The sequence below is a fragment of the Haliotis cracherodii genome, unplaced genomic scaffold (genome assembly GCF_022045235.1).
Source record: "Haliotis cracherodii isolate W230 unplaced genomic scaffold, xgHalCrac1.p SCAF_5, whole genome shotgun sequence".
Taxonomy (NCBI): Eukaryota; Metazoa; Mollusca; class Gastropoda; order Lepetellida; family Haliotidae; genus Haliotis; species Haliotis cracherodii.
This window is the reverse complement of record NW_027266308.1, coordinates 48,950,416-48,974,003: the sequence shown is the minus strand read 5'-3', so window position 1 is coordinate 48,974,003 and position 23,588 is coordinate 48,950,416. Positions and strand designations below refer to the sequence as shown.

General features: G+C 35.9%; 1 protein-coding gene across 6 annotated transcripts; it reads left to right on the top strand.

Annotated features, from left to right (window-relative positions):
• Positions 1 to 1,250: 1,250 nt before the first annotated feature.
• LOC139442273 (serine/threonine-protein phosphatase 4 regulatory subunit 3A-like) lies at positions 1,251 to 22,368 on the top strand. 6 transcript variants are annotated; one of them, XM_071223066.1, is made up of 16 exons: positions 1,251 to 1,746; positions 2,290 to 2,345; positions 2,813 to 2,911; positions 3,227 to 3,850; positions 11,022 to 11,171; positions 11,390 to 11,434; positions 13,090 to 13,206; positions 14,403 to 14,457; positions 14,826 to 14,914; positions 16,348 to 16,450; positions 16,875 to 17,033; positions 17,499 to 17,668; positions 18,080 to 18,177; positions 19,082 to 19,275; positions 19,593 to 19,849; positions 20,757 to 22,368. In XM_071223066.1, exons 1-16 carry the CDS (start codon positions 1,596 to 1,598, stop codon positions 20,853 to 20,855), a joined length of 2,466 nt encoding a protein of 821 aa, XP_071079167.1. In that variant the 5' UTR covers positions 1,251 to 1,595; the 3' UTR covers positions 20,856 to 22,368. The 6 variants fall into 6 exon arrangements, with proteins under 6 accessions (XP_071079167.1, XP_071079166.1, XP_071079165.1 ...); XM_071223065.1 differs by having other exon boundaries at positions 19,067 to 19,275; XM_071223064.1 differs by having other exon boundaries at positions 1,252 to 1,746; positions 14,838 to 14,914; positions 18,080 to 18,225.
• Positions 22,369 to 23,588: the final 1,220 nt, after the last annotated feature.

Sequence of the window (23,588 nt, the reverse complement as noted above, 5' to 3'; positions counted from 1 at the left end):
AATCTTTCATGTTTATTGATACACAATCCACAATAATCATTCATGTCTGTCGATACACAATCATCGATAACCCGCCAAATCTAGTGATACACAATCCACAATAATCGTTCATGTGTATTGATACACAATCCACAATAATCATTCATGTTTATTGATACACAATCCACAATAATCGTTCATGTGTATTGATACACAATCCACAATAATCGTTCATGTTTGTTGATACACAATCCACAATAATCATTCATGTCTGTTGATACACAATCATCGATAACCCGTCAAATCTAGTGATACATAATCCACAATAATCTGTCATGTTTATCGATACACAATCCACAATGTCTGTTGATACACTATCCTGTCTATTAACGGACGATCCACAATAACATCTAAGATCCAATGCTGAAAAGAAAAACAATTTATGAATGAACAAGTATATATGAACATTTTCGTCGCTTGATAGATAACCCAGAACCTATTTTATCTGCTGGTTTCAATTTTAATGTTTCAAACATATTTTATTCACATTAAAAGGTCAAATGGATTCGTCAAAAATTGCCTCACTCACGGCACATTTAGGACAAACAAATATACAGATAGCGGACAGTAGTGCAAATATTAAACATTGAAATCAATAATATTGAAATATACTGTTACTACTATCATATATAAAATAATTCCGACCAACAGACAAATTAGCTTGTTACATAAACAAAACCATATTACAAGCATTTTATGTATAAGCACAATGAATATTAGGCCCATGTCACCGTATGACAGATGCGCCTTACTTGTATACATGTATGTTTATGTAAATGTATGCAGACCTATATAAAACAATTAGATAAAATATTCTTTTTTTTTCAATTTTATTATTTTTTACAATAAAGACCTGATCCGAGGGACTCATTTTGTATTTCCGACTCACGTGAGGTGTACGAGATACTGTGTCGTCCTCCATTAAGAGATCCGTTTTCACTTCGCTGTTCATTTGCGTTTTCTGTTATTCAACGAGGCCCGGCTTTGCTAAGTCGGTCTAATCCATTCAAAGCTCGTTTCCGAAACCCTCCCATAATACCAGTGTGTCAGGTTAGATAATTATATTTACTAAAATCGAAACTGGATGTCTACATTGACTGTAATTAGAGCTAAATACACTTTTTGACGGTCCCGTGCCGACTTCGTTTCACATGCAGTTTGCAAATTTGAGTTTGGCGGGAAACCGTGCTATGTGATGTGTAACCCCCGTACCATGTTATCAACCATTCAAGATGGCGGCGATTGTAGACTTCAACCTGTATCGAGATTGAAGTTTCATTTGGAAATATTAGGATTAATATTTAACTATGAGCGCATCTATTAGCGCACAACAGATTTTATCCCATTCCAAAATGTGTGGCTCATAAAATTAATTTCCAACGGAGGGTTTTAGACGTTTTCCGGAATTTTTACGGGCCGATGTGTGGCGGTGTTTTGAATGTGTGAACTTCATGGCGTCTGGGTGATACTAAACCACCCTTGATGATCGCCAGCTGAAATTAGCGCGACATATATTCTTGGATCTCTGGTGAGAAACCTACCAACAGGAAATTAAAATGGCGGATAATACAAGTACCCGACGACGTGTAAAATTATACATGCTAAATGAGGATCGCCAGTGGGATGATCGAGGGACAGGGCATGTGTCATCGGCGTACGTTGAGAGACTCAAGGGAATGGCATTGCTAGTGCGATCGGAAACTGATGGTTTGTATGAATAAAATATATTTTTTCAGGTGCAATTAACATGAAGAGATATTTTCCGCACGTTGTAAGCTTTACCTGTAACCCACATTGTCCTTATTGTGCACTCGAAATGGGGTCATACTCTGGGGTCATTCTTTGAAGTGCTTGGCTCGAATCCGTTCACCCGCTGTTGTCTCAGCAGACACCGTGATTTCATCGTGTCAGGGCCATCAATGTCATTTTGGTGATTATTTTATGCCTACACACACTTAATATGTTGAATATTGGTGGATCTTGTACCTGGATACGTAAATAACTAGTACTCATATAGACATGGCTTATCTATTTATGGAAAACGTGCTGATGTCAATCAAAATGGCGTAACATTGAATAAAATTTACAAGAACAAGCTTGTCCAGTACTGTTGTGGCACATATTATGAGATTTCTAATGTGCAGAAATGCAGGCTGTGAAGCATCTGTTGATGATATCATCTTTTATTACCATGGTTGAAATTTAATTGAAATGTTTTCTTCATATGATCATGCTAATATTATTTTTCAGGGTCAATATTGCTTGAATCTAAAATACAACCCGATACAGCATATCAGAAACAACAGGTATGACTTGTAAAAGAATTTGTGTTTCTTGCATGTTTGGGATTTAAATGTGCTAGATGTTAACACTGTGTCAAGATATAACCATTTCTAATGAAAGCTCTGTGAAAGTTACCAGTGGATTAAACAAGAAAATTCTATCAAAATCATTAGAACATAAAACTATCTTGAGGGTAGCCAAAATCTATTTGAATCAGGGACCCTCATAGTCTTAATTTTTTAACATTTGGCTCATTGCATCCCGTATCTTGCATTCTTAATTTTGAACACTGTATACATTCTGGCCATGTACATGGCATTGATAAAAAAACTGTTTTGAGAAACTATCTGCTTTAGTAAATTCTGTATAACTTTCAGACTGGTGGATGTGACTACCAAGCTATTAGTTTGTCAGGTTAAGCCAGTTTGAAAGGGAAGAACTTTGCTAAAGTTTTGTTGTTATTTGTGCAGCTTATGTTCAATATTTGCAGGAAACCTTGATTGTGTGGTCTGAAGCTGACAACTATGATCTTGCGCTTAGTTTCCAAGAAAAAGCTGGTTGTGATGAGATATGGGAGAAAATCTGCCAGGTGAATTAAACAAGATACTGTCATACGAATCAAACAAAAATGTGCAATGTAAAAAGATGTTGTAGTTCTTTTATCTATCTTATCCTATGACTACCGGTATCTGGGAAACATAAATGGATTGCAATCTTTGCCTTTAACAATTGATCCATCTGATCAGAACCACAACATTTGTTTAAGGCCTAAAGAACTGACATTAATGATGTTCGTTTACCATGAATGGTGAATATATGATGTGGGTTAATTTTGCAATTGGTCAGACAAAGAAAAAAGAAAAACAGTTTTTAGATTTCCTGACTACATGATTTGTATATGCAGGTTCAAGGTAAAGACCCCTCGGTTGATATAACACAAGATGTGGTTGAGGAGTCAGAAGATGAAAGGTTTGATGACATGCCTGATGCTGCACCACCAATTGAACTGCCCCCTTGTGAACTCAGCAAGTTGGAATATATCTCGGAAATCTTCAGTAGTGTTCTTCCATCACCTATACGACGGGAAAAACTATCAGTGGCCATAGAGAATGAAGGATACATTAAAAAACTGGTGGAACTTTTTCACATATGTGAAGACTTGGAAAACATGGAGGGTCTACATCATTTATTTGACATATTCAAAAGTATATTTTTACTGAACAAGAACGCCTTGTTTGAGATCATGTTCTCAGATGAATTGATTTTTGACATTGTTGGTGTGTTGGAGTATGATCCTTCCTCCCCATCACCAGTGAAACACAGGGAATATCTCAAAAGTACTGCCAAATTTAAAGAAGTTGTTCCAATTACCAATCAGGAGTTGGAAAACAAAATCCACCAGACTTACCGTGTACAGTACATTCAAGATGTGATATTACCTACTCCTTCAGTGGTCGATGACAACATGCTGTCATCACTAGCATCATTTGTCTATTTCAACAAAGTGGAAATTGTCAGTATGATTCAGGTGGGTACACAGACTACACATGGTATATGATGACATCTTCAGGTCATCATGACTGTCACTAATTGGATGTGTATAAGAATTGGGAGTCATATATGAGGGTTTTATTAAAGGAACTTGATTTGACTTGCACTAAATGCATATTGATATGAAAACCAAGAAAGCATGACAAATTACACACAACACAGGGATTAGCGATGTAGTATTATATATAAAGCCATTGTGTGTGTTCAAAGAATAATGTTGTGTGGACATTTAAGTGATGTCAGGGTTAAAATGTTTTGACATGTACTTGGGAGCATGTTGACATAAATATTACGTTGCATTTTTCAATAATAGGTATTGCACTGGTGCATGTTTTATATAAGTAAATCAAGCCCTGTAGATAAAGCAACTGATCAGTAATTTACTTTGTTTTGAAGGTATGTGCATAGTTGCTGTACATAAATTGCATGCTTATACTGAAACTCGCCAGACAGTAAAAGTTTCTAAAGGTGTCATGAGGATAAAGTACTAACCATACTTTTTTATATAATATTTACATCAGTGAACAAGGACGACAAAAGAGGTCCTGGGAATTGCAGGGATAAAACTGTATGTTTATTTTCAAGTTCACAAAGATGTTTACTTTGGGTGTATCTTCATACACGGTAAATGTCATGTCAGCATGTCCTAGATAATAAGTGTCTCTAAATTAGAGGTTTGGCCCTTCCTTTTTATTGAGATTGATAACATGCTATTCAATTTCTGAACCCTTAGGTTTATTTTCTGAATCTTGCTGTTCAGTTAACGTGTTTGTGTTTTCATTAAAACTGTTTGCACATACATGTATTACTTTTCCATAGAACATTTATCACTGGCATTTTAAAAAGGATACAAGTTCTATGTGTGTCTGCCTGGCATCTGTAATTTTTTAATCTTCGCCATTTAGATTTTAACTGCTAAAGACCCAAAAATACAAGGAATTTCGAACCTTAAGTTGGTTTAAGGGACTTTTGACCATGAAGACAACTATATATATGAAAAATAAAGGATTGACCCTTTGATCACACATAAAGTTACTTTTGCCCACTACAAGCTAAGTAACATTTGAGTGGAAAGTGAGGGACATGTAATGACATTGTAAGGGACTGGGAAATTTTATGCCATTTGTGTTTTTTATTCTTCTATACTTAATCATGCAGAGTTTTACTGGACATGAAATATTGCATCCAAGATTCATGAGTATTGAGAAGGGACACAAATAACTTGTGTGAGATCCATGAAATAAAAAAAAGGCATGGCTGTTTAGGTCAGTAGAACCAATTGAAATGAGTAAGCACATGAATTTTACATGAATTACTGTCGCCGTCCAATTTTCTTCACTCAATCACTATAGTTGGTTTCAAATAAGGATAACCCAATCCATAGTGTAAGGCTTCATCAATACTTTATATTTTATATGTTGGTGGTACAACAGATATGAAAGCCAACTTGTATGAAAGATTTACTCTCAATAGCAGAAAACTTCAAAGACCATAGGACCTCCCTTTTTCTCCAACAGAGGAGAATAATGACATCACTTACCAAATAAAACTAAGGTACTGAATAGGTCAATGATGCTAATTATATTGTAATGGAGATACAATGCACTACATTGTCCAGTTTAGGACAGGCCATGTCTTACTTTTCAGATTGTCTTTGTGTTCTTTCATGCACAGGTTTGTGGGACAGTTGTGAACAGTAGATTCTCATGAAAAAAAAATTACAGATAGTGACAGTCAAGTCATTGATGTCTATATGGTGCATGCACAGCTGCATTTTATTTGCGTGTACTTATGTTAAGAGATGCCTGACTCTGGGTTATCATTAGGTACAAAAGTACTGCAAAAGTATTGCCTGCAATGTCAATGTCATTCACATCATATAAACAGTGTTCCCACTACGGCAAGACTGCAGAACAGTGATGACTCACCCAGCAGGGATAGACATAGCCACTAGTCCGATATTTGGAAACTAGGGAAAATCTAGAGGGACTATTTATTTTACTGAAGCTATAAGTCAGACTAGTTGGATATTACTAATGGTATCTACCCCTGACCCAACAAGCATGACACCAATCACATTTATCTAGATCATGTTTAAGTGAAGGGCGGGGCAAACAATTGTGTGAGTGTTCAGCACTTAGACATTTTGTAAAGTCACTGTCTCTATTGAGTCTCAGAGCTTGGGATTTATCTAGGGTTCCTAATCAGTAATCAAGTGCCCTTCATTGGCAAATTTGGGAAAAAAACATTACTTTGTCAAACATTGTGATTAGAAACTAAGCATAAACATGATAAAAGCCTCTATCCTTCATGTTCTTATTGGTTCTGTTTATAAATAGTGAAATACAAACCCAGCATAAGTCCAGACTAGTTCAAGCAGCCACACACACTTGCATGCACATCACTGTATAGGTGATAAATGAAATATTCTTGAATGCAAAGTTTCATCGCTGCTCACCTGTTATCTATGAGGGTAGGAAGATTGAGTGTAATTACTCTTTTGGTCTTTGCATGTGCATTTTAGCGATTTTAATGCTGATTGGTCAGTTGATGTAGCTTGACATTTTGCTTCATTGTTGAGAACAGTAAGATTTGACTGGTGTCAGAGATTGATAACATTAAGTCATTGGAATCTATGAACCCACTTTGTATCCAGATCTTGATAATATATTTTTAACGCCGTGTTGAGTATGTTGAGTCAAGGCAGATTAGAAATTAATTGCTATTTTCACTTGTCTGAGGTGATGATCTGCAAGAGTTGTCTTTTTCTTAAAGCTAACAGTTCTAGTCCATGAGGAAATGTCAACAGTCATTCCTGTTTCTTACTAGTCTCAGACTAGCAGACTGTCTATTTTTCAATTCCTGCTGCAATCGTCCCAGTCGCGACACTTATTAAATTGATTAAATGTTAATGTAATACCTTTACCCTATTTTCTATTCAATTATTTTTGTATCAGTCTTTAGGTGTTGTCTTTGTAAGCTATGATTTGATTTGTACAAACAGGGATTTGTCTGGGTCTGCTCCAAGACTGATATTCGGCTCCACATCTGCAGCTAAATGTCAGTACTAATTCTCAAATTGGAAATAAAATGTCCCAGTTCATGTTATAGTTATCACTAATGTTATGCTTCTGTCATGGTGACTTGTATTTCACTAATATTTGTACCGATAAAGAGGAAGAGGCTTGAATGATGTTAATGCCTAGTTTTACATTGTTTGAATTACAATGTTAAATTACCTCTGAATTGATGAAAATCAGCACTTTGAACAAAACAAAGCTTTCCCCCTATTTGCTTGCCAAGGGCGCTTAGTTTGGAATCCTAGATACCTGACAGACAATTCTCAGCTTTAGGTATTTGTAAGTAGATGCTAACTGTTCTTTTTAGATAGATATAACATTTCCTTCTGCCTTGCCATATGGTGTCTTGGGCTAGTGCAAACATGTTCTGAAGCAAGCTTGGAAATATGATAGCTTGTGCTCATGGTGTTACAGTGACCTCCTTAGCCTATTTTCAACCTGAGCTAAGCCTATGTAATGTTTCGCAGGATTTGTTTCAATGTAGGACAATGACAGTCGGTGCAGTTGTTCTGAAATTTTTATTCCCAAGAAAAGTTGTAGGGGTATTGTAGAGCACAGTTGTGATTTCTGTGTCAGTAGGGCAGTGACTCATGGCTGATAACACAGGACATTCCCATAGTGAGGGAGTGAGCAGGGGTCACATTTGTTGTTTTGTACTGTGATGGCTACTGAAACAGATAAACCAGACAACCGTGCGGGGCACCATATCATTTGAGCCATTGAGTTTTTACTGACAAATCATCATTGTGCGCAAGTAGAAAGGTTACAATGTCATAATTACCATGATTATGCAGAGTTTTGTCACACTATTGGGCTTTTTGACGATTTTCTGGTATATTAGTAAGCAAGCAGCTCCAAATTCGTTTGGTGATGGTGCTTTATTTTGCAAATAAGCAGCTTACCTGGAGCTCTGACCGTGATTTTGTGTTACATTGATGGACACTTCCATGTATGCAGTGTCAGAAACCAGCATTAGGACCATTGCTCATTTACCCACATTCTCAATCATTTTTTAAGAAGTTTTTGATATTTGAAAGTTACATCATCAATAGGATTATTTCTGTTTAATTTCAATGACTATGCTGTTCACTTTCACGATTATCAACCAGTTGAAAGGGATAGTCTCACTGTCCCACAGCTATCAATAGGATTAAAATAAGTTCCCATGACCATATTTCTGATATGTTCAAAATAGGCAACTTAATCCACTAGTCTGTAGTCAGTCAAGTAAAATTCTGTTTGGTTCTGTAAGCACAGCTAATAAGATAGTCTATATCCTCACTTCACAAAATATCCCGAAGATATTGCAAAGAACCATGTTTGGCAAGCAGAATTAAACAGTTTTGGAACTAATTGTACATGTTGTGGTCATCACCTGTAAATACAAGTGTTTGTACTGTTACCATGGTTACTTAGACCAAACAAAAGGAAATGATCTTCAGATTCAAGATTATCATCCAGATCAAAAGAAAGTTCCTTTCATGATTGTTGTGGAAAATGGTTAGGTTACTTCCCACTACTGACAGTTATCAGAAATATCTCCTCAGCTTGTTATCTCACTGTCTTTTGAAATGCTGGACCCGTCTAGCTCTGTTTTTTGGTAGTTGAGTTGGAATAGGGGTTGGAGAGAGATTAAGATAATCACCAACAAAAGACATCTTGTATCTTATTTCTTCCTTAATGATCACTACAGAACACACCAGCCTATATAGATACGTTTATATTCAATGTTCGCTTACAGTAACTGTTACAGTATGCATGACCTGTTTACTGCCAGACTGGACTTATGTCATATTCTAGTATTTCTGTAATGTGACATATTGTCTACAGATCATGAAAGTTGTCCAAATGCTACCTCTTGTTATGTTTCATGGACTACTCCAATCTGGTAAACAACTGGTGGCCCAAGTCATAAATAATCAATAAAACTCAGGTGTATGTATATGAGCTGAAGGTAGGTAGGGGACCATGGAGACCAGTCAACCTAGGAAGATAATAAACACATACCACTTAAACAGCTAGTCTTGTCAACATCAGTAAACTGAGTTGAGACTAGTATAGCCTGTTTCCAGACCCTAGAGAATAAAGTGAAAAAGGTGTCCAACTCAAGTCTATAATGATTTGGAAAGCCTAGAATGACTCAGCTAAAATTTAGGATTGTTCTGGGCTCCATTTGAATTTAATATGTTATATTTAGTAGATATAGTTATTTAAATAAGAGAACTATTTTTCTGGGACTAAATGTCAGTCTCAGACTTGTAGTGAAAGCCTACATGTTGAAGGTGATATTTGTTGAAAATGATGCTAATAGACACATTTAGTCTTGTACACTAAACAGTCTGGGGTAGATTGCTCATTGCTTCTCTGTGAGATGGTTGAATGACCAGCATTCAAGTTTAGCAGCTGGTACATGAAGTCTAGTAAAATGTGTTTTGATTTTGCAGCTTTGTTTATTATGTATATGACAGGTCGTTTGTTCAGGAGTAAGTTCTACTGAAAATGATGTCAAAGACCATGTATGTATGTAAAGCTATATGTGTGGTAATAATTTATGTTCCTTTCATTCATCTGTATTTTAAAGGGCAGGGGTAGAGATAAACCAAGAAATTCAGTCTATTTTCATTTTCATGTTTAAAACTTAAATATTTTTTTTTATTTCAACATTTGTGCAACCTATAACATGAAAACTAATTCATGGGTTCTTTTCCAATTCGGGGTACAGTTTCTGTACCAATAGGAGAGGTGCAGCGCAAAGTTTGATTTCGATAAGTGGATTTTCTGAGAAAATATTGCTTTTTTCATGTCAAGTATCCGGCAAAGCTTGCCAATGAACATCTTTGATTCATGCCATTACTATGTTATATTGTTGTGCTTTTATGAGAAACCGGCTCAAAAGTTTAGGCATCTGATCAATATATCTCCAAGATCAAAATTGTTCTTCAGCTGATGTTGGGAGCTGAGGTCAGGGTATTTTTTGCTTGTTAACATGCTTAATGCATCAAACACTTAAAAGTACTCACAATTAGAGTTAAAGTGATGCCTTCTCCTCACATTAAGCATTCATCATGTCTATGTAAATAAGTGCTCAAACATCTGGTATATCATATTCTGTTTATTAAGTTAGCAGAATACTTTGGAAGGGCCAAGTATAGAGCATGATTGATGTAATATAAATAATTCTTGATAGGTTAACTGCAAGGGCTACAAGCATGGTAAAAGAGGTCACCAACACATTGTGTGATTGGTTGGCTTACACCATGTACACAGGATTTATGTTTTTGTAATGTCGACACATTTGAGTGATCATGTTTATGTCTGGTTTCAGTGGTTTGTCTCCTTACTGAATATATGTTTATGGATTTTGCTTCACTGGCTCTTTTGTCTGCAAGAACATAAAGGAATTGTTTTGATTGGTAATTCTCTGACCAGCAAAATAACCCTAAGCAGAATGTTGCCAGCTGCTTCTGTTGTCCGAGCTGACTCAATAACAGATCAATAAATATAAATGAAGAAACCCAGCTGTACAGCATATGATATGGGGAAAGAACTCTTGCTCTGATATTTAGGTTTCAAGTGAAACATGATAATCTGAAAAAGTGATGAACAGCTCTACATTGTATGTCTATATGTCTTTCAGACATTAGCAATTCAGTCATCACATTCCAGGGTCTGAGTTTCCCTGTATTTGAATGCAAGGCCATGGAGATAAAATCTTTATAGCATGGTTAAATAAGATTCCCGGTACCTTGAAGGCACACTTATAAATCTTAAGGTTTTATATAGAAATACCCTATCGCAATGTAGCTTATCATTTACATGCAGCCAACAAACACGTCAAATACTAAGAAGTAGGGTATTACTTTCTCTAAGACATAGGTGTGGCCAGTTTGGATTCTCCCTCTGCGTGCTTATTGGCACATTTCCCAACGTCCAAAGGGCACACTTAAACATCTTTTTGAGTGTTCTATGGCACCCTGGAAAAGAAATACAATTCTGTGCCTTCACTCAGCATGTTATACTTTATTGTACGTATTAATTATTTCTCTATGAAAGTGTTATTCTTTCCAGGATGATGAAAAGTACTTGACAACACTATTTGCTCAACTAACTGACGACGAAACAGATGATGACCATCGGCGAGATCTCATTTTATTTCTGAAAGAGTTCTGCACTTTCTCACAATCATTACAACCTATCAGTAAAGAAACATTCTTTAAGGTTGGTGAATTACTTTGAATTGTGTTAGAAGTATTTATCTTATATTTGATGTAAATTAAGTTAATTCAATGTACATTATAACAGAAAACAATACTTTTGAGAAACAAACACCCAACAAATGATATAAATATGTGTTGAATGTTTTCAAACTGTGGCAGATATGATATCTGAGGCCATGTTCATTATGTTTTTTTATAATGACCCTTTTGCTTTTGCAGACACTATCGAACCTTGGGGTATTATCAGCAATAGAAGTCATTTTGGTAAGCCAATTTTATGTCCACATTTTAAGTTCAAATGAGATGCAATACATATTACTGTTTAGCATCATATGTTTGGCATGAAACTAGATTATGACACATTCAATGTTTATTGTGTTTTCAGATATAAATTAATACATCTATAAGTATGTACAACATTATAGAAATATTTTTGTCTGAATGTTTGACATTCAGTTAAACCATGTTCTTTTGTTGCATCAAAATATCTGGAGAAAGAAACATGCAGGATGTTGATATTTCACATGAATTTAATGTTTTATGTATAAAATAAACTTAAGTCAATATGATGTGGTTATTTTACTATTCAGATTCATTGCACTTTCAAATAAGATATGACCATAAGTGAATCTTGTTACAGCAAAATAACTAGTCTAACAATCTGCGACTTGAGACACTAGTATGTAACCTGAGTAAAACTGCTTTCTCTGGATTAATCTTGAATAACAGACTGCTCTTTTATTCTAAAAAGATGTAAACCCTCCCAGTATTTGATGAATATGCAACAGTATTTTTAACACTCTTTGGTATACAAACAGTTAAGTTCAAACTAACAAGTAATATCTCAGATGGTTTGAAGAGTCCATGGTTGATTTTTCTTTAATCCAACTTTGTAGTCTTCAGACTTAGGCTTCTGAACATGTGCTATTATCATCTTCCTGAGGCAAGGGAGTTAACTGACTGTAAAAAATCCAGTTTCCACCCTTGCTGAACAGGGCCGGAATTTTTGGGCTAGATCATGGCACCACCAGTGGCTATTACAAGTTGTGTCCCTTCTTTGTCCCTCCTTACTGATTCTACCTCTTAAATCACTTGCATTTGCTTCAAAGAAAATGGTGGCGCCCACTCAAGATGATCTGGTCGATATTCAAAATCTATATTTTGATAAAAATGGGTCTAACTTCGTGATGTGCATCAAATCATTTAAGTACCTTGAATAAAAACCCGAAAAGATTTGGAAAATATCTGTTGACGCTGTGTTGGCAGTACACATTCTTTGCAAATCCTGCAATCGATCGAAACATACACAGCAGTTTGTGAACAGGATGTTGATTTGGTTACGCGAATTTGAGTGCACTAAACATAGACTTGTTATTCCAGCCAAACTATTACTCCATAATTCCAGAAAGTTCAGCAAGGGTGGACTCTGGACTTTTATAGCAAGTTTACTCCCTTGCCTCGGGAAGATGGTGCAATTATAAGGCATTAGTTTTATTCTTGGAAATCATGTGACGCATGTTGCCAGCCTGGGACCCCAGTATTCATGCCTTAGACACCCAAAATGTATTACTGAGAATTTCATGGACTCAAAAATAGACAGACCTGGGTAAATACATAAACTATGTTAAAGACAGGCTTGAATTATGGATTTTATCTGCTTTATTCTTTCAATGCGGTGTTTTGGTACAGATGGTATTACCGATCTGTACTGCATCTGTACTGAATCATCATATTGAAAGAATGTAGTAGTTAAATTTGGTAAGTTAACTTTGTCTTCATTGATACTACAGCTCCTAAAATGCCACCTAAACATATTTAACTATATTCTCTTATATCTTGAATGCTGTAATCTGTTCATGTAATGCTAGCTTTAGTGAATGTAGTTTTTTCCCCTGAAAATTGCATTCTTCTTGTTTCAGGGGTTAGATGATGCTAGAATGAAGACAGCTGCCATAGACATATTTTCCTACATAGTGGAATTCAGTCCGTCCATGGTGCGGGAGTTTGTACTTCATGAAAGCCAGAATCAAGATGACGTAAGTCCTGTTTGAAAATACTTGTAGAATTACCTTCATCCTCTTATAAAACAGTGTTTAAAATTAAGGGGAGTGTTGAGGTTTCTCCTTGTTGGAATCTGTCCAAGGATCTATCTAGACCTGCTCGAATGCTGCAGTAAATGTCAGCAAATATTTGTTTCTAAAAGTAATGTTATGACTTCCCAAATGTAATGATATCAGGACAAAAAAAATAAGTTAAAATACTTCTGAATTTAAGAAAATAAGAATGTAAAAAAATCCAATTTTTCAACTGAACTGACTAAAAGGCAAATGAGCCCTTGTCATGGCCTGTTAATCTGGTGTCAGTCATGAATCGTTAACAAATGTTATGATTTATTCAATTCTGCAAAGATGTATATACACATGAGACTTGCACTTTAAATTCTCTCACAAGGCAAATTTGGCTATTTCTCCTTATGAGGATGACATGTTTTGTTGAGGTCAATATATTATGGCGTTAAGTGTTTAGTCCTCAGTATTTATGCAGAAACTGTTTGAATGTCAATGCTGACAGCAAGGTTTTTTATACTACCAACCTAAAATTGCAGGAGGTAAAGAGTTATGCCAAGGTATTCCGAGTTGATTCTTTTAAGACTTGGTGAACACATTTTATACCTAAAGGAGAGGCACAGTGTGAAGTTTTGTCGGTGTGATTTCAGTATTTTGATTTTCTGGGGATTTGCTTGAATTGTTTTCCTTAAACATTTGTGCGACATATAACTTGAAACGACAGCATGGATCCTTTTCAAAATTAGGGCACAGCCTCCATACCAATTGAAGAGGTACAGTGCAACGTTTGATTTTGAAATGTGTATTTTCTGAGAAAATGTTTTCATGTTGTGAACTTTGAAATTTGTTTTACTTTGATAAGTGGACTTTCTGAGAAAATATTGCTTTTTTCATGTTTTGAGCTTACCCACCCTGCTTACTTTTTCTTGTTATAAAAAGTGTATGTCTTTGTTGACATTTTTTGACTTCACATCCAGATAAGCCAGTGCCATAACACTATTTTTAACAATTTGCCTGCCGTGGAGTCCTAGTTAAATCCCTGCTACGCATCCCCAAGAATCATCTTTGTTTGCAAAGGGAATGAAAGCTGTGTAGGAATTTTTGTTGTTGATTTGAACCTGTTGTTTCAATGCAATAAGCATATTACATCTTTCTTCTGGTTGCAGGATGAACTCTTGATTAACCTAGTCATTGAACAGATGGTCAATGACACAGATCCTGGTGAGTAGAATAATAGAGACTGAATGACCTATAATCAGCTTGCACCAATGTTGCCTTAACATGCTTTACCACAAGTAATCTTGGGATAATTGTGGCTTATAAACATTTTTGGTACCGAGGTTTGTATAGTTTCATATAACTTTTGAAGTATGTTGTTTTTGTTTGGGTAAGAATTTGTACTGACAAATGTTTAAATAACAAATACTTGAATGAAGCAGATACACAATTGAATACTAGATCTGGAAAGTATGATATTATGGAATTAAGTTGTTAAGTAAATCCCCCTTAGGTGGGATAGTAATAGTGTTGTATGTTGTGTCTGTGATTCTTCTGTCTACTATATCTGATACTGTTTCTCATCATTGTGGACTGCTATCTAGAACTGGGGGGTGCCATGCAGCTCATGACAGTAATCAGGCTGCTGCTTGATCCCGAGAATATGATGCCAACAGCCAATGTAAGTCTTATACCCTTAATGCATTGATTTGGATATGGTTGACAAGTATGAAAAATGTGATAATTTGTTCATTATGCACTATTTTTAAGTGAAATGGATTGTGAGAAAGGTTCAATAACTGTAATATTCTCTTCAGCCTCCTTTCAACACTGCAGGCCGATGTACTGGCCACAACGTCACTAGTCCCCAGATACCGCAGGCCGGTAAACATCCATGCCGTAGCCACGTCACAATAATATGAACTTTTATGAACTTACCTGTCATAACATTCATTTATTAAATCGATCACTTTTCTCAATGTCAAAAAACATATATTTCATATCTATTCATCATATTTTATCAATAGATTTCTTACAGTGTTATTGAAAAAAAATTCCTGCACACATGCTTCGACAACAGATCCCTCTCGAACAAGTCAAGAGAAAAATAAAGACATTTCAAGCAAATACTTATATATATTCAATATATGATCAACAAAAATATCTATTAAAGTTGTGAAACTTGCATCTAAGTGAAGATTTTCATCATTTTGTGCGATGATGCTCTTTAAGTCAAACAACATCTTGGCATTTGTCGCTTCTATTTTCATGCTCGGACACGATGTTTAATGACAAAATATGTACATAAGAAATCTTTTTCACAGTTCATAACCTAGCACGATATGTCCACGAAGTTCCATATTTTAAGTGTAGATCGCAATTCTATGCTTTAGACTTTCAGAATAACACGATTTAACCAAAATGTTTCGTCTATATCTGAAATCATCATACATGAGGATGGTATCCATTGCTGCAATTTGATTGGTCAAATTTAAGCATGTGACCTAAGAAAGCCAATCACGATACTGGTAGCAGATTACGGCAAAAAAGCACAATTAGAAACCAATTTCAATTAAATAATAATGCATGTTGCAACTACAAATATACCCCTGGCGAGATTACTTTAATATTGTGGATGTTCAGAGCTTTCGCACAATACCAAACATCAAAGGAATCTTCACACATGTTATTGTACAAGGCTTCGATAATCGAGGTATTTCACATGTTTTCGCATGTATCGGGAAATAGGTGCTGATAGATATTATTTAAAATTCTTCTTATAATTCTTTTCCACACAGAAACTATGACATTTAAAAAGAAATAGATCAGTGGATATTGTAAAATCTTACAATGGCTGAATATTTCGCTTCCTCTTTGCTTAATCTGGACATTATGAATGTGTTAACTTAATTTTTATTAAAAACGAATTTAAGTTGTAAGTGAATTATTTAAGTAATATTATTAAAATTATATAAACAGTATTTATAAACAGTAGGAATAGACCTGTTAAATGGTGTATGACATGCAGTAACAAAGATGTTTTACCAGATGTAAGTACCAGTGTACTTCTTGGGGTGGCTAAGTAGGATGTAATGTTTGCACTTGACATTACAGAAGACTGAGAAGACTGAGTTTCTGAGCTTCTTCTACAAACACAGCATGCATGTCTTGACAGCTCCCCTTTTTGCCAACACAGTGGATGAGAGGCCAAGTAAAGGTAAACAACATTTGAATTATTCAATTGCTCATTTTATCAATTGCTGGATTATCTGGTCCAGACTAGATTGTTTATAGGCCTCTCCAGGATTTTTCTGGGATTATTCATCCTTTAATGCAATGATATAAAACAAAGCATTAAACCCTGTCCCTATTTAATGGTATTGTTACAAGTAAGTACAAAGCAATATGATTAGTTATTAGTTAATACATTGTAATGTGAATTGGGAAATTTTAAGTTCCAAATTGGGAATTTTTAAAGATATCTGCTGCAAACTTTGGGTCAAATGTTGGCCTCTGAACATGTCTTGATTAAATCTCTGCTTCTGTCATATGGCTGGAATATGGCTATGTGCAGCATTAAACAAAAAAACACATCAATCTAAATTATCTTTGTCACTTATTTAATGATGTTTGTTTTCTAGATGATTACCAGACTGCTCAGCTGCTAGGCCTGATTTTGGAGCTGCTATCTTTCTGTGTGGAGCATCACACGTACCACATCAAGAACTATGTTATTAGCAAGGACCTCCTTGGTAGAGTGCTCGTACTGCTCAAGTCAAGACACTCTTTTCTTGCTCTTTGTAAGTTGTTTACAATGTTAATTTGACTCTTCTTCTGGTGTACCTCGCCATGATATTGCTGGAATATTGCTATAAGCGGATTTGACTGTTGTAGTGCTTATTTCTGGAGTAAATTGTCTGAAATGTGTCTGACAACTGGATGAAATCAGAATACCCTACATCAATAGTCAAAATGTTCCAAATGAGGGGGTCCATGAGGTTCTTGCTGTAATAAATTGGATCAAGATAACCCATACAGCTTCAGTTTTGTCATGAACCCCTCAACTTTCAAGCTGGAATTCGAAACACTGCAGATGATTATAGATCTGTATGAACACTGACCCGAGAATACTTGGTTTCTTGCTTCAACTTTATCTGATATTCTTCATTTTCACATAGTCATCAGGATAACAGGTCAGGTATTATTTTTGCTCAGCAAAGTCTTGAGTGGATATATGCTGACTATTATTTCTTTATTCTTTGCAGGTGCCTTAAGGTTTATGAGAAAGATTGTTGGCTTGAAAGAAGAGTTCTACAACCGATATATTGTCAAGGGCAACCTGTTCAAACCTATTGTTGAGGCATTTGTTGCCAATGGAGACCGATATAATCTGCTTAACTCTGCAATGATTGAATTGTTTGAATTTGTCAAAGCTGTAAGTTTTTGGACATTGGTATTTAACATTCAAACATTATGCAACTGTAAGCAATTTTCAAAAATGAAGAAATAGCAGCTATTACAAGATTAACTAAGTTAAAGGTGCTGGATTTTCTGTTCTATCTTTTGTTGGTTTGATTTGGAAAAGCATATTTGATGGCTTAATCAAAAGTATAATTGATTGTAATACAAAGCATCTGATACAGCCTCAAAACGTGTTTACCTTGTGACTGTTCATTCGCTATTTATAAATATCACTACAAATAATGAATATTGAGACATTTTCAAGTACATGTATTTGTAATTCTGTAGCAAATCAGTTAATGCCTTGTTTTGAGGACATGGAGGGCAGAGCCCTGATGCCTGCCTCTAATGTGATTTTACTGATAAATTGTATGTATTTGTACAGGAGGATGTGAAGTCTCTGTGTTCACATATAGTAGAGAACTTCATCAAAGATCTAGATGGTGTGAAGTATGTGAAGACATTTGAATCATTAAAACTGAGGTACGAACAACAGCAAGACAGGTTGAAAGACAGGGCAAATACTGAGAGGTAATTTGCTCAGATATCTACAACTTTGTTGCTTTGCAAGTGTATCATGCAGCATTACCTGGCATGTCAAGTCCTTTGATGGAAATATTGTTTCATGCATTGATCTGAAAAAGTGAATTAATTTTGGTAAAAGTAATTATGTAAGGTCATGCTGTAGAGACACTTGATGTTATGTAAACGACCCAGTAACATAAATACTGATCTCTATTAGTGGTGGGACGATACACCGATGCATATTTTTCTTCCCGATACAAGTATAGATCACAGTCGCACACTAAGTGAAAACTATCGATTCATACCTTAAATGTTTACTTTAATGGCTGTTACACAGAACTTTAATTAGTCTTGAAAATTAGTGTTGAAAAAGTATATATGGTCATCCATTGCGTCATACTTGACACTGTCAACTGTAAATCGTCAGTGTGCTAGGTATTTGACTATCCTATCTATGAAAAAGATGTCTTACGAACCACAGATAAGGGCACATACAAGTATCGTGATACGTATTGGATGGTGAACAAGGTATTGTGATACGTATCGGATCGCATAGTTGGTGTATAGTCCCAGCCCTAATCTCTTATCACATGCTCACGTGTAAACTCTGTCAAAGAATCCTAGCTGGTAAATGAATTTATCGTCAATCAACAAGTGAACTCTGTGTAATCGATTGATTTGGACAGTATCATATAAATGTGCAAAACATAATTTACATGAGTGTAGAATGTATTCTGAGACAAATTGTATGATGAGTAAGAGAAATAAAGAAAATATGAAATGGTTTTACAGTGCATACAAGGGTTTCCGCGAGTATGAAAGTTATGTAAGTTGTATTCATGTACAGATTTGCTGTATTCAGTCACCCAGGATCACTGGGGCGAATGAACCGCTTCCGCCGAGATGTTCGGATCATGGATGAAGAAGAGGAAATGTGGTTCAATGAAGATGAGGAAATGGATGACTCTGAGGCCCATGCTCCCATGTCAGACATCCTCAGGACAAAACTGGATGCAGACTTTGACCAAATAAATAGAATTTTAGAAAATAAAAAAGGTTAGAGAGAAATTGACTTTGACTCGAGGGAGAGGTTGTAATGCGTGTGAATAGACTTGTTTAAAAATACCAATATTTTATGACATGTATGTTTGACCAGTTGCTTTTGAGGATCCCCTTTTCTCTCTATATTCTTCATGTATTCAAATTATACTGAAAACATGCTTGAAGTGTGGTCAATCTTTTATGCTTCAATCGAACTGAATGATATTGAGGTTAAAAAAATATATGTAATTTATTATTTTTTAAATACAAATGTGTTTTTAACATAGTATCTGAATACTGACTTTTATTTGAAAATATCTTTCACCTTTCAGCCAAAGAACAGGCAGAGCTCCGAGAGTCTCCACCCAGACTACTCAACAAGACTTCCACTATCAACATCAATCTACGCAGTGGTAGTCCCCTCTCCAGTCCCAACAGCTCCCCAGGCAGCCCAGGCTCGCCCGAAAACGCCTACTCCCCACCTGGAAGCCCTGGCAGTCCTAACACACCCAAGATAGCACCTCCACCCACACCAGACTGTTCACCTAACTCATCGCCACAACTTAAACCAAATGCTATCGCCAAAAAGGTACTATACTTAGCCTGTTATTTTGTCAGGTTTCTTTGTTTGAAAAGGCATCTGTATTTAAGTACATTTTTTCCTTGGTATGGTTTTGGAAGTTTGAATCCCACATAAACCATATTTTATGCCAATTTCTTTGTTTTTCTCTTGTGACTATTCTGCTTAAATCCTTACACACTTGTGTATCAATAAAAGATATAGAGAATATCACCCAAGTGCCTTTTGATATCAAATATATCAACATAAGTTGATAAAAGTGGAAAAAGTCTGAGGCTTGCGAAGGAGTTTTTCCACTTTTATTAATGAGTGTTGATGTTATGAGTGTTAATACATTTGATATCAAAAGACACAAGGGTGAGGTTTTATTTATCATCCAATATTCTTCCAACTTTTCAGTTTGTAGACAGTAATAAGCAGTGTCTTAGTGTCAAAGGTACTGGTAACAGCTTCAGTAGCAGAGCAATTAGTGATGTCGTTTGATTGTGACATCATGGTAACCAATGATGTCACAATGGTCTACAAAGCATTGTGATGCAATTTTATTGCAGTGATATCTACAATGTAGATTTCGCTTGGTCTCACCCTAGTGATATCTCCTGTGGGAGCCAGTTTTTTTATGATAAATGTAGAAGTACACGCTCTAAAAGTATGTTGACCATTAGAAATGTTAGATCATCATGCTTCATGTGAGGTTGACAGAATGAATCCTGAATCATTATTGTGAAAGATGACGCAAGTGAATGGATGTATGGCCAGAGATGTAGTTGAAAATGTTACCTGTTGCTACTGCTTACATGATATAGCTGGGATAAAACATACTATGCTGACTTTAATTCGCTGTAGCTGATGTTAATTTAAGACTTTCACATTAACAAATGACTACAAGACCTGATGTTGAACTCCTGTGTTTCAGCCATTGGTTGGTCTTGTTGACTACCCAGATGAAGATTCAGATGAGGAGGAAGATGAGACAATATTACCCTCTCCAAAGAGAGCGCGGTTAGGGACGTAACTTCTGTAGTAGAGTAGTACGAGGACTTGATTTACACTGTGTTCTGGGCTTGTCACTGCGTGCATGATGCACAACCTCGCAGCCCTGCTCGCAATGGAGGGAGGGCCCTGTCTGACCTTTGCTTGACCTCACTCAACCAACCATTCCACAGATGAAAAGACAAGTCGGTGATAGATCCACAATCCCTCACTGGATGGCCTCCCACACCAGACAAATGGGAGTATACGTAGTACTTGAACAATCCTGGTGCGCGTGACAAGCAGAGCTGTTCATAACCAATCATGATGAAACATTGCAGAACAAGTTTTCCACCAATCATATTGCTGAAGGCTGCTAGTGCATCAGGATCATGCCTCAGGAATTCCATGACCAGCTGTTTGAATACCTGTGCTGAATCCGACTTGTAGAACTTGGTCAAAATAGTGCATGTGTTTAATGTGATTGTGAACCAAAGACATGTCAATAGATTGTATAAAAATGGTTTGTCTTAGAAATCAAAGGATATGCAGATTCTGAGGTTTGAAACCTGTGCTTGTAAGATCGGACCATTCACAAAGACGTTGTTTTTTGTTTTTTAAAGGAGAGACTTTATTATATTGTGATTGATTACAGCATTTGTCATTGTATTCACTGAAACAGCCATCATCATTGAAATGTGTTGTAAATGGAATGTGTGAATTTATTTATATGAATCCATACCATTCATACAGCATAAGTGTTCTCCATTTTCAAGAGATGCAAAGTATGACGACATAATCCTTAACTTCTCAAATTTTAGCATTAGCAAAAATTATATTTCTTCAGCCCCGACATTTTCTCAAAACGTTGCCCTAGAAAAGCAGACATCACCAATTCCTTCAATCTCACTTGTTTCAACGATAATACTTGCACCCTACAGTACAACAAAGGATTTATTTTTATGTAGAAATGGCATTCGAATCATGTAAAAATTACCTGAAGGGTTGTGTGTATATTCTTGAAATATATATATGGATTTGTTCTTTTCTGGGTTGCAAGGTAAATATTGGAAATATCGAGGCTAATCATGCAAGGATGTCTCTTTCTGATGTAGCTACTTAAATCCAAGATCCTTGACCAGGCAGCTGTAAAAAGACAACAACATATTTTAGGGATGAGATATCCTGGGGATGACGGCGTCCCTAATTCTTGCAGAGAGAATGAAGTCTTTGTACATATATTTTTGTGACAGGGGAATGAAGTCAAATGGGTAATTATGAGTGCGGATACAGATTTGTGGAAGAATTTATTACAATACAATTCAAAGTGATGAGTATCCCCATACATGTGAAGTAGAAAATCCATTTTAGCTGACTGAAATTTTTATCATGTAACATATTCATGTTTAATTAAATAAATGCCATGCTGAAGGCGTGGTTTAGTTATTTTAAGTGCATGGTCTTCTTAATGAACGCTCATGACTTGGACACTGACCCACAATGAAACAATCAAAAGCTGAAGGCTGAATAAACAGATTTTCATATACATCTTGCTTTGCTGTCTTCTGCCATGTATTGTATTGGAATAATGGTCTAATGTTAATTACTGTGAAGTAATTATGATTTGCAGTCATTTTTTCCTCTCATCTGCAACTTGGTTACTGGGTACGTCTACTTAAAAAAATAAAACGAGTAAGATTTTGCAAGGAAGATCAATCTTACACATATGTTTTGGAAGGATTGATAGAATTTTTTTCAAGATCATGTCATGAGGTTTTTGCTGATTGGAAAGACCATCATAAGTGGCCATCAGATTAAAGAATGGGTAAAAAATAAGCTTATTTAGTGCGTTTAGATATGATTCTGAAAGTAATAGGTCCAACCCAGTGATTATTGATTAAATTTGCTGGCAACAAACACGACCAGGGTTTGAATCAAGGGCCAAGGAATCTCCATGCGATCAGTTCCATCAAGAAAGCGTCGCGTTCTGTTGTGATACAAGCAAAGGCAGCAGTTTATCTATTATGTAAGTTGAATATTTATGGCGAAACAAGCCAAAAACATACTTCAGACTTAAAAGGAACCAACTGCATGTGCGAGTCAGCAGAGAAAGCATTCATAAAATCATTCAATATGGTCGACAACTTCCTCTCCCATTTGATGAAATGCAATATATTTCCCTTTACAATCGCTACAACGGCAGGTATCACATCAAGTAAACCCCTTGGTGTATTAGATGTTGGTTACAAGGGCGATTGCGCAGTTTCCCCCCAGTTTTTATCAGACTCCTTACATATTAACTGCGCCCTTGGGTATTATGTCTACCCCCTCCGAAGAACCTTTTATCTCCAAAATCCCAACCTCGGCTAAATGCAAGTGTTTTCATTAACGTACTATTAAATTCTGGTTTCCCTAAATATTTCCCACGATGCCGTTGACGTAAACCGTGCGCGTTACTTTGGTCATCTGTCAAAATGGTAAATTCAGTCAACTACCTAAGCATAGGAATAGAAAGAAGAATTTCGATAGTTCCGAAATCCACCTCTGTTGAGTTGCAGAAACATTGTTAACAACAATTGTATTGCACCTTTCCTCACGAAAGAATAAGATTGTACAAACCTCATTTTGTATGTTTCAGAGAGATTTTGATTAAGGCAACCAAAATTATATGAAACATGTCTCGTAGCAATTGTGATCTGTGATAAATATTTCTTTTGGAACAGTCTGGTTAATTGTGAACAATAACGACAAAAGCAATGTTTTGTGATCCATGGCA